Source organism: Euwallacea similis, chromosome 4 (assembly GCF_039881205.1).
Source record: "Euwallacea similis isolate ESF13 chromosome 4, ESF131.1, whole genome shotgun sequence".
NCBI classification, from domain to species: domain Eukaryota; kingdom Metazoa; phylum Arthropoda; class Insecta; order Coleoptera; family Curculionidae; genus Euwallacea; species Euwallacea similis.
The window spans coordinates 3,683,542-3,695,636 of record NC_089612.1 but is presented as its reverse complement, the minus strand read 5'-3'; the positions used below and the strand labels follow the sequence as shown (position 1 = coordinate 3,695,636).

General features: G+C 33.4%; 2 protein-coding genes across 3 annotated transcripts in view; both read right to left on the bottom strand.

Annotated features, from left to right (window-relative positions):
- Window positions 1–9,347, bottom strand: part of Nox (NADPH oxidase) — a 50,845-nt gene extending 41,498 nt beyond the window's left edge. For both annotated transcript variants that reach the window (XM_066389627.1, XM_066389628.1), the window contains exons 1-2: window positions 8,782–9,347; window positions 7,558–7,877 (exon numbers count right to left, since the gene is read on the bottom strand). In XM_066389627.1, the coding sequence (XP_066245724.1) occupies window positions 7,558–7,877; window positions 8,782–8,917 (456 nt within the window). In that variant the 5' untranslated portion in view covers window positions 8,918–9,347. The remainder of the gene's footprint in view (window positions 1–7,557; window positions 7,878–8,781) is intronic.
- Window positions 1–12,095, bottom strand: part of LOC136408581 (MYG1 exonuclease) — a 102,320-nt gene that overhangs the window by 54,618 nt on the left and 35,607 nt on the right. The window lies entirely within an intron of this gene.

The following is a 12,095-nucleotide window of genomic DNA, read 5'->3' as shown; positions in this document are numbered from 1 at the left end:
ACTTTTTTTTTGAAATCACCCGCAGATTCCCTCCCTGAATTTTTGATACACTTGTAATGGATCTTCGCGTGACAAAACTCGCGAATACTTTTGGCCGATATTTATTCCACTGGTTATGACGCACACACCTTAATCGTTTACAAACTCAAAATGATCTTGGGATTAAAGCGACAATTCAATAAAGAAAACTGAATTTGAAAGTGCAAGAGTTACAAGGGAGAGAACAAAATTCCGGGAGCGTCGAGTTATACATATATTAGCCCCTTTTACAAGCTTCGAGGTATCTTAAGTACTAAATCTGGGGGTCAGCACCCATAGACGTACCCCGGTTTTAGACAATTAACAGGGTAAATCATGCAAGAATGGATCTAGGCAAGAAATGATTATTTACGGGGGTGTTGCAGCTGTACAGATTTTAGCTAAATGTGGATGTGTTTAGACTTTTGTCTTGACGAGGGAAAGGAGTGAAAGTTTCTTTATTCAGGGTAACCCTTATTGGAAGATAATGGATTCCCAACATATGGCCCTCTCGGGCATATCACTGAAGTAGAGCACATAGGCGTAGCTTAAGTGTACATTACAGACTATTATGAAATACCCTGTCTGACTGATTTTTAACATATCTCGTTTTTCTTCATTTGAAGAAAACATTTTATAATAAATTTATATTAATTTTCCAATTGCAGGGGATGATAAGCACAATTCAGTCGAAGTGCCAAAACGTCTTTATTTAACAAAGTGTATTGTTATTTCCAAGGCGTTCTTTGCGAAAATAAAAATGAAGTATATAATCACTACAGATTGGATTATTTTGGCATTTTTGGCGAAGGTGACTCTGGAACGCTTTGATTGAAATTAAGTGCGCGTTTATACGATTCCAAGGCAGTATGACGTGTCGAACATTATTCGGATCTCTCACATCAGCCGAACTAAAAATTATGATCAAGCTACAATATCGGAATTGAGCGTGAAAAGTACAGTGGCTCGAATCCAGATCAGTGGCGCAGGTAACGAATTCAGTTTTATGGCAATATTGTATTGCAAGATTGATCCTTAAAAAGTGATACGTACAATCAGTCCGAAGTCTACGTACGCTTTAGGAAATTAAGATTTTTGAATATTAAAAAAAGACAGTTTAATTACCAATTTCTAATGTAAAACTGTTTTAAAATTATAGATAAAACTACGCTAAATTAAAATTTGCTTTAGTTTGATATTTGTTCATTTGCAGCTCTTAAAACATAATTAGGCACCTCTTAAAAGGCTACGTACAGTTTCGACTTTCTGCTAATAGATGGCTTTAAAACCTCGGAAAAACAATTTTTTTTTAGACTGTCAAGTAGGGGTTGCTTTCTTTGCTATTGCCTAATACTGAGTGATCATTTAAATTTCATATCTACCCAGCTGTGGAATTTTACACAAGAGAAATAGAAGATAAAAGTAGATCGTAGCTTGATCATAAGCCGCAAAATGACTTTAAAATTAATTTTTGATAAAGGAGCCGTGTGAGGTTACGTTGCTTTATTTACTTTTAATTTTGAAGATTTCGATTAAACATTAAGGCTGTTTTTTAACAACACAAGTCTAATTGTTTGAAAAATTCACAATAATTGCTGAAAATGTTGTCCATTCACTTCAATGCACAAATTTGCCCGACGCTTCATACTCTCGAAGACATTGTCGAGAACTTCTGGGGTGGTATTTGCACACTCTGCCCTAATCCGTTCCTTAAGGTTTTCGATTATGTGTATTGGTTGTCTAAAAATGTTATTTTTTAAAGTTGGGAGCAAGAAGTAATTCAGTGGCGTAAGGTCTGGGGACCGAGGTGGGTAGATGTGCTCTGTATGTGAATTTATCAAATGATTAACATAATATTTTCTTAGACGATCTAAGGTTATATAAACTGCATGAGCCGTTGCTCCATCATATTTGAAATAACCTTGTAGTAATTCGTCAGGGTGCAGTTAATTAATGAATTCCTGCAGCATGTTTTGATAATGCTCTGCTGTAACACTTTTATTGAAGAAAATTGGTCCAATTAAATGTCTTCGGTAGACACCAGCCCAAACTCCAATTTTTTGCGGATGTAATGGAGATTCTTGAAATATGTGAGGATTATTTGCACTTCACATTCGCATATTTTGAGAGTTCACATGTTCCGACAAATAAAACCAGGCTTCATCACTAAAGAATGATAGATCCCGAAGATTGTTATTCATTGTCCCATTGAACCAGGTGCGATAAGTTATCCTCGTTTCATAATCTAAAGGCTAAAGTTCTTGGAACACTTGCATTTTTTAGGGAAACAAAATTTAGGTCCTTTTTGAGAATTCTGTGACAGGTATCATAAGATAAGTCGATCTGCTGTAATAATTTCCTCAAGGAAGTATTCGGGTTTACATGCATTATCTGTCTTACGTTTTTTACAGTGTTCGGAGTTCGTTTTTTTGGTCTTCTGCCTGACTTTCTCTGAATGCTGCCGGTTTCAAGGAATAAATGTACTACGTACTTCAGTGTATATGCGAAGTTCAGTTGATCTGTTACAACTTCAGGGAATTTTTCGCGAAATTCTTGAAAATAGGTTTGAACTTCATAAACCCATTAATTTGATGTCCATTACGAAAATAGGCTTCAATCATAAATGTTTTCTGCTCGCCCGTGAACACCATTTTGCGGCAGATACAAGAAACCGAATTTAAACAAAAGATATCGTGGTCTTAAAAAAGATCAATTTTTTATAAAACGGATAAAATGAATAAAATAATAGAGAAAGGAAAACAAAAAAAATGCAAAGGCCGAATGGTAAATAATTAAAATAATAAATAATGATTGACTAAATGTCTCCGGAAGAAGCGTTTCGGCATGAAAATTAGCAAATGATGTAGGTTACTTAAGTAAGCAAATACATAAACGTTAATCGGTATACGTTCTTTTCTTCAACAAATTCCACATCTTACTAGATATGAAATTTAAATGATTTCTCTGTACATTATAGCGTTATATTCGACAATATTGGTAATAAGTGTTTAAAATACCGCAAAAAGAAATTACTTTGTCAATTCATAACTTAGTAGTGAAACTAAGAAATTCTGGAAAATCATATGGTTAAATTGCGAAAAATTTTATTTTACACGGCCATCTTGCTGATAAGCCTCGTTCTGGTCGCCCCAAAAAATTAAGTGATCGAAATTGTAGAGCAATTTTAAAAACAGCCCCAAAATTGGCTGCAAATGTGGCAAACACCTTAGGAGAAAATGTTGAGTCGGAAACCATTACAAGAGTTTTACGCAAAGCAGGTTTAAATGGAAGAGTGCTCCGTAAGAAACCACTGATCTCTCAAGTCAACATAGAAAAACGACTTGCGTTCGCTAAGAAACACCAGAACAAAACTCGATTTTTGGGCAAAAATTTTATGAACTCACGAGAGTAGGTTTAACATTTTTAGATGTGATGGAAGGGAAAGATATGGCGAAAAAAAACGAAGAGCTGAAAACCAAAAACTTAATGGCAACCGTAAAGCATAGTGGAGGGTCGGTCGTGATTTGGGGGGCGATTGCAGCTACTGGAGTAGGCAACTTGGTGTTCGTTGATGGAACAAGAACTGGATCTAAATTTATTACAAGAAAACTTAAAACCATCTGCAGCTAAATTATGCTTAGGAGAGGATTGAATCCTTTAACAGAATAATGATCCGAAACACACAGCACGAATTGTTAACACGTGGATCTCAGACAACTCCATTTTCTATATGTATAGCTCCATTCGCCACCACAATCGCCCGATCTCAAAGCTATCGAGCACGTTTGGGACGAATTAGAAAGAAAAATTCGAAAACATCAAATTACTAACAAAAATTCCTTAAAAGATGCTTTACAGCGAGCATGGAATAGTATCACCCCTGAAATAACTTTGAATTTAGTCAGTTCTATACCCAGACGGCTAAAAGTTGTTGTGGCTCTACAAAGTGGACCAACTAAGAATTAATTTCGTAAAAAAAATAAGATTAAAACTAATTCACAAGAAAACATTTTCACTGTACGTACACTTTTGAGTTGTGCCAATTTAGGATTTAACTGTTAAAAATAAATAATTTAGATTCTAGGGCAAATTTAACTTCAACAAATGTTTCCTTTATCATCGTAAAACTGTTCTGAAATAAAAATTTTAGTTTAAACTTTTTTTTTCCTCATTATACTCAAAAATCCTAATTTTCTAAGGTGCACGTAAACTTTTGGGATTAACTACACAGCATCGTAATCAGCAAAAAAAGGCTTAAAGAAAGCAAAATTGATTATGGTTGCGGAAAGTCGAAACGTCGAATTTCAAATATGGCATCGTTGCGTTGTAAAAGAAGAAAAGTTACAATGATGAAGTGTCCATCATTTTGAATTACTTCGCTAAATAAGTTCAGGAAAAAATTTAACTTTAAAATAAATAAACATTTTAGTTTTTTCGAATACCACATTTCATTAGACTAAACGTCGGTTTTTTTAGAGCTAATTGGCTAGAACTAGATCTACGAATTTAAACTAACAAATCAAATTAAACAGGCGCGTGATTTCGTCTTGTATAATCCCAAAATAAAATTTATTTAAATTAAATGACCTGTGGAAATTGCTGAAAATAGAATTGAAATAGACAATTATTCTTAACTTAACTCGTAACGCTCATCAAACTACGAGTAATTAATGGTATCTCTTTAGAGCAACAGTATGGCCAGAAACGAAAGTAATTACCTTACAAAATGCCTAGTTATCGTTTTGGATCTAAACGTCCACCCAAAATAACTGATTTTTCTTCGGTGAAGGGGCTTACAGAAGACCGATGATTATCTTTCGCTTGAATGATTTTTGTTGAAACGATTGTCTAATAATGAATGACTCGAATAATTCCAAACCTCAGCTCATTTCTTTTCATCCGGCTAAAGCCCAATGGGCGTATTTTGGCAATAATGTCGTCTTTCTCAATAATGCTTCCAGCTGGGTCACGAACAGCCGTGTTCATACAATGAAGAAACCTCTAAGGTTTTTTCTGTAATAATTATAGCAATTATCGGGTCGATTATTTCCAAACGCAGATAGTTTAACTGACCAGTTATCTACGGGTGGTAATGGCAGTTTTATTTGAATTTAACGAGGCTCACTTTCAAATTTTCTTTAAACGATGACCATACAGGATCAGTGCTGCTAATTTAAAGGGCAATCGAAGATGTTTCTCAGTTTTGAGAAAATATAATTGGGATCAAATCGAATTCGATTTAATGATAAGAAAAGGACAAAATATATTAGTTTGGGCTCGTTTCCGGGCGGATTTTCTTCAAAAATAAAATAAAAACATTTGCAGCTCGTAAGAAAAATTGGCCGTATGTGAAAAAAAAGTTGAATTTTACTGAAAAACGCACGCATGAAAACTGAAATTTAAAAAATTATAATTCCCCTATTAACACGTTCCAGGAAGCTTAACTTCCTCAATTCGAAGGACCTTTTAATCAGTATTTCTAGAAATTCTCTCATTTCTTCAAAGTTACGACAAAACTGATTATTAAAAAAATCAATTATTGTTGTGATTATTCAAATAACTCAAAACCAGTGGAATGACCGCAAAGCAGATTTTACTTCATATTGATTGTACCTACTTCTGCGTACCTTAATTTGTTTATATAAGAAACGTGCTCATTTTATCATCAGCATAATGTGATGATAGTATTTTATGATAATAAATGAAGGAATATGTTTCTAGGAACTGTATTATTTACTTTTATGTTTTTTATTCACTAATTAAATGCATTTTTGTATACAGTGTCACTCATAAAATCCGCATCGTATGAAAAATTTTTTTACTTATGAATTTTGGTAAATTATGACTTTGCCTTCGGGTTGTGCTCTATGAATGGTGAAAAATGACATACAAATCGAAAAACGAATAACTGTCTATAACTATCAAATTTCAATTTTTTTTCAAAAACATTTAAAATTTACCACTATTTTTTAAAATTTTGAAAAATCGCAAAGGAAAAAAATTTCTTAATTTCTTATTTTCTAACCATACGCCAATTTTATCAAACGACTTTAATTTTCTTAATTTTTTTTGTATTTCTATATTTCCAATATATTTCAATCGGTTAGCAACCTTGTAAGAATAATTATAGTATATCAAAGTATTATAAGTAATTGTCCTAATGAGTATTCATTAGTTAAATTTGTAATAAATACGTCTTTTTAAAGACAATGTAAAATTCATTAAAGACGCTGCGTATGCGTTGATACAAAGTTGATCTAGTTTATAAAGAAAATATTAAGGTGACCTTATTGCAGTATTTTTATAAATTTGATTGACAAAGAATTATATATATATATACATATATATAAACAAATAATTATTCTTACAAGGTTACTGAACGATTTGAATACTTCAAAAATGCAAAAATAGACAAGAATTTAAAAAAAATTAAGTCATAAAAAAAGTTGAAAATTAACATTTAGTAGAAAATAGGAAACTAAAAAACCTTTTCCTTTGTGATTTTTCAAAATTTAAATAAATAAAGGTAGATTTTCAATGTTTTTATAAAAATTACAATTTGAGAGTTATAGACAGTCATTTGTTTTTCAATTTATGTCATTTCTAATCATTTGTGAAACACAGCCTGAGGCAAATTCAAAATTGGCCCAAATTCATAAGTAAAAAAAATTCCCATTTAATGAAGACTTTATGAGTAACACTATAAATACCTAAACCGGAAGTTTAGGACAACGCCTATATCTAATCCTTCTACAGGGTGGCTCTAAAAAGTCTGTACAAAATTCTACCTTAAATGAATATCTTGGAACAAGTCCTTACGGACATTCCTTCTTGAGATATTTGCAGAGTAAAGTTCGCAGAATGTCTTGAAAAATAACTTTAAAGCACATATTTATTTGTACAGTGCAGGAAAAAAAAAAAAAAAAATGATATAGTAAAATAAAACCATGAAGATTAAAAAAAAGGTAAAAATCGAAGATTAATTGAATATTTTGATTTTTTTTCGGTTCAATTGCGTGAATAAATATGTACTTTAATATTATTTTTCAAGACATGGCGAATTTTAAACTTAAAATGTCCTGTAAAGGAATGTTCATAAGGACTTGTACCAAGATACTTTTGTCATAAAACATGTAGAAAAACATAAATTTAGTCATAAATAAATTTTATATTGCATGATAAAAAGTTATGCCTCTTTAAAGATACTTCACCTAGCACTGCCAGCGCCCTCTACAATGCGCATCGAAAGTGTAAATGAATTCTGATTTCCGACCCCTAAAAACCCCCTGATGCGACATTTTGTTTAGATAGTAACATTACAAACTAAATAATTAAATGTTTTCCTTTTTTTAATCTTCACTTTGACATCCTGTATTTTAAAAACCGTCCACTTTTGGACTAAGATAAATTAAGTTAAATCGTCACGTTTTCGCATCAGAAATCTGCGGTAGATTTTTGTATAAACCTTTTAAAGACGCGCTGTATAGAATAGAACATATTCTATGTACTCTGAAGCTGTCCCCCTAATTCACCACTTACCTTGGACTGCAGCAACCTCCTAAACGCCTCCCTCGTGTATTTACTCTCCTTATTTACCACCTCTCCCGCCATATTCAAGTGCGCCAAATGCAACCTCTCCCTTAGGTTCTCCTCCTCCATGCTGCTCATCGGCACCAGCGACTTCCTCCTAATGATGGTTCCCTCGTCCACCAATTTTTCCGTAAACTCCGTAAAGTCCTCTTCGACAGTACCAACACCTATGGAACGTTTCGACTGGCCATTGTTGGACAGCGGTTGGTCTTTAATTAGATTTAGAGTTTGAGTCGTGATGGTTTTCGTTTCAGCGATAGCGGACACCTCTAGAATGTGATGATCAGAGAATTGTAGCTATTTACAGACCAAAGGAGAGAAGTATATGTCCGGGGGAATAAACGGTAGTTTTCTTCCTTGTTTCGTAGATAGCTATTGTACATTTTTATGACTATTTCTAGAGTAAAGTGCAACAGTATTGAAAGAAGTTTAGTAAGTTCAACGGTGAAAAATATTCTTAATTTATTTCAAAATCAACCTACGCTACTGGTTTTTATACAATTTTTTATAGTAATGTTTTTTACAATCTCTGAAATGTATAAACAAATTACAATACCTATAAACAGAGACGTACCAGTCAAGGTATCAAGCTGAGCGAACGATAGAATAAATGGCACACAATATTTTGAAAAATTCATGTGGTTTTGCAAAATAAATTGTTTTTTACAAACCCTGAATTTTATAGTCATAACAATATAAACAGGGGCATACCAGGCATGAGTCAGAATTTATTTAACATAAAATAAGCACCAAGAATTTTTGAAAAATTCTTAATTTCTTTCACAATCAAACCTACGTCAAAAAGTTTTGTATCATTTTATAGAGTAAAACATGCTTTTTCCAAATTATAAAATTTATACACCAGTTACGATAAGAACAAAATAATACTACCCAAGAAATGTAGCTAAAAAAAATCACACACATTTTTGAAAAACTTCTTTAAGAGTCGAGCGACACCAATAACTTATGTGATTTTTTAGAATAACATGTCCTTTACCAACCTTGAAATTTATAAATCATTTACAATGTAAACAGAGACATCCTAAACATAAATTTGGTTGAATGAAACGTAAAGCTGCTTATGATTGGAATAAGTAGTGTATCGTTTATTTGACAAAATTTGACAATCCTGTTATTGCGTGAATATGTCAAATTTTAGTTTAAAAAAAATACCTTTATGCCCTGCTCCATCAACAATAGCTGCACCTCCCGAAAGACTTCCATTTGGCAACAGCACGTTAATAATCACATTCCCGTTTTCCCGAATGACACCCTCCTCACCAACCCCCACTCCGCACTCACTAGACATTTTCACAAACGACTTTCATGCGCACTGTCACCTGTCAATAACTTACAGCGGAATGTGAGGTGTTTTTAGGCAGTGTATCACTCGTTCTCGCGGTCACTAGATTGTTGCAAAAGAGTTCGCGCCAGCAGCAGCGCGATAGGTTAGTACCCGTCAAGTGGTACCGTCGCTCACTTGTTTTTCCACTCAATGGGGTCGCGATTCACTTTTGTTTCGGCACTGGTGGTGGTTTCGCTCGATCAAGGTCGCGTTTGAAAGGGGAGGTACGCTATTGGTACGGATCGGAGGAATTTGGAGGGGAGGGGGCGTCGGTTTGATCGTTTTTTAATTTTGGCTTTTTAGGTCAATGCGAGTGTCTGGGGAATTGCCCGTTTTGAGGTTGGTCTAAAAATCGCTTTTGTTTAAGGTTAATCGTTTTAGAAAGGCGTAATAATTGTTTCAATGGCAATTTTCACCCTCTGGCTTTAATTTGAAAGCGACAAATAACAACTGATCATCTGTCAATCTTTTCACCGAAAAAATGATTTACTCTTCCATATAAAGCCGCTTCAATTCATTACACGTCAATCAATAATAAATATGGGTCCGTCCACACATAATTACTTTTCATCTAAAAATTGACTTGAAACGATACCCGTATAATGATTAACCATTTTTCGGTGTCCTATTGTGAGAGTCCGAAATGCCTTGTAACACTACTTGTGTCACACTACACTTGTATTTTTCTTCATAAATAATAAATCCGATCACGTGACAAGTATATAACACGCTGCGATTGGTTGGACACGATCAGCCAAAATGACTTACTTACCAAATTTGTCATCATCCAATAATTGTGGTTGTTAATGATTAATTTTGTGCACTTAATAATAATATTAACAATTAAAGGGAAACGTTAATACTTAGCCGAAGAATAAATTATATTTTGAGCTTTTATCATGCCTTTTTCACAGTTGCCAAATTATTAGTTTCTCACAGGACATTCGGTCTTTTATACAGTAGGCTTTGTAAACAAAACAATAACGCTGTGTCCCCTCCTTTTCCGTTCACGAAAAATATCAAATTTACAATAAACCTTTGGGGAAAATTGGATTCTTTAAAGAACTAATGATTAATTTCCCATGAAAGTAATAAGTGTCCGTACAAGACTGTGCCGGGCTGAAAACAGGTAAAAATCGTTCTTTTAAAATTTGATTTGGTTTGACAATTCCGGTAAAATCGACATCGTTTGTGTTCGGGTTGCCGAAGACGCACGATAACTGGAAAGCAAACCCGGATAGAGGCTTAAGTTAGATGTGAGTAAAAAGGACTCTAACGAAAACCCTTCATAATGTTTTCATTATTCAATCAAAAAATTCATTGAAATTGTTAAAAATTTTGATGAATACAACCGATATTATAGACTTCAACTGACAAGCACAGTAGGGACATAGCGAGAGACAGATTGACTTCAAGGTACTTAACACAAGGATACATCATTAACTAATTGAAGATAAATCTCGCCGCACACATTTGCCATCTGAAAGTAGCACTTTACCGTGACACAAGAACTAAAAGCAATTTCGCATAGCATTTGATACACCCTGTATAATATGATAATGAAAAATCTTTTAAAAAGTAACGATCCCTTTAAAACAATCAGTTTCTAACGTATTTAACTGGTTCGGTTTTTTCTTCACGTTAACGAGTGTGGGACCATCTTTGACGCTCGATTAAATCTGACTTTTGACTAACCTGACTATTTATTTAGTCCCAAACAAAAACATCCATGACAATTGAACGATTTGGTACCTAACTTTCAGGTCCATCGTTAATCATCAAGTTTAAACGGATAGCAATACTTGTCTTACGCTCAATTGCGCTTACTTTGTGGTTATCCAAATTGAACCGCGGCCCAGCTATAATGAATGGCATAGATAAACAAAATGCGAGGTCATATTAGAAAATGAAAAGTTTATTCATAGACCTGCCTTAAGCGGAAGATATGGAAGCTGAAATGGCTCTTGTGATGACTCGTTAGGTACCATTAATTTTTAAGATTCATCTAAGTGGTACCGGTAATCCTTGTTGTATTTGGTAAACGTTGCTCAAGGCTATTTAAATATAAAACTGACTCGAAGAACTCATATGTCAGAAAAAAAAAGATATATCATAATCTGTGACATGGCATCTCTTAGTTTCTGAGATATGGACTGCAAGCCGCTAGAACCTGAAAAAAAATTTAAATAAAATGACTCTGCCACATTGTAATTTTACTCAATACTAATCCTATTCCTTCCCCACGTGGGAAAAAAGTTCACCTTCATCAAATGATAAAAAGCAGTGGCGTAGTGGGCCCAGGCTAGTAACAGCTACAAAATATAATTGGTAAGAAAAAAACATCTTTCGACACCTCTGTAATTTTGTTTGGTGTTGGTCATATTTTTTCATTGACGACTCAGGGTTACTAAATTAAAAGTATTACACTAAAGTCTTTTAAAAAATCGCATATTTTATTAAATAAAGTTTCCGCAAACTTATAACTTTTGGGAAAAGTATGCTACTGTGATTTCGTTCAAATCTAGCCCTATTCATTATATATTTGAGAAAAAATTATGAGCTTGATTTGGCAAGAAACAGTGGCGTATTGGATCCTGATCCAATTCAAGGCAACTACTAAAGGAAATTGCAAAGATTTTCAAAGATTTGTATCTGAAGAGAGAAATACTAACCCGGACCAGTTTGCCAACTTATAAAATCAAAACAATATACCAGGTCGCATTCATTATAAATCGCAATAATTCATAAAAATCGCAATAAATTTATTATATAATTATATAATAATTATATAGTAATAATAATATATAATATTATATATATATAGTCACAAATCGTTAAGAAAAACTCGTATTTCTTAAATAGGAACCATCATTTTGACTTTAGGTATAGGCATTAAAACACAAAATGACAATTATTTTTCGAGCTTAACACGATGACGTTAAAAAAAATGGTGGTTCCTATTTAAGAAATACGAGTTTTTAATGATTTATGATTATCAACTTTAAGAATTATTTATGAATACCCTGTATGTTATATCGCGAGTTATACTGCATACGCGGCTGAAGTAGTGCTTTATTAGCAATACTTCAAAAAATTACAACGATACTTTCCTTTTTCATATCACCAAATGAATCAAGGACTG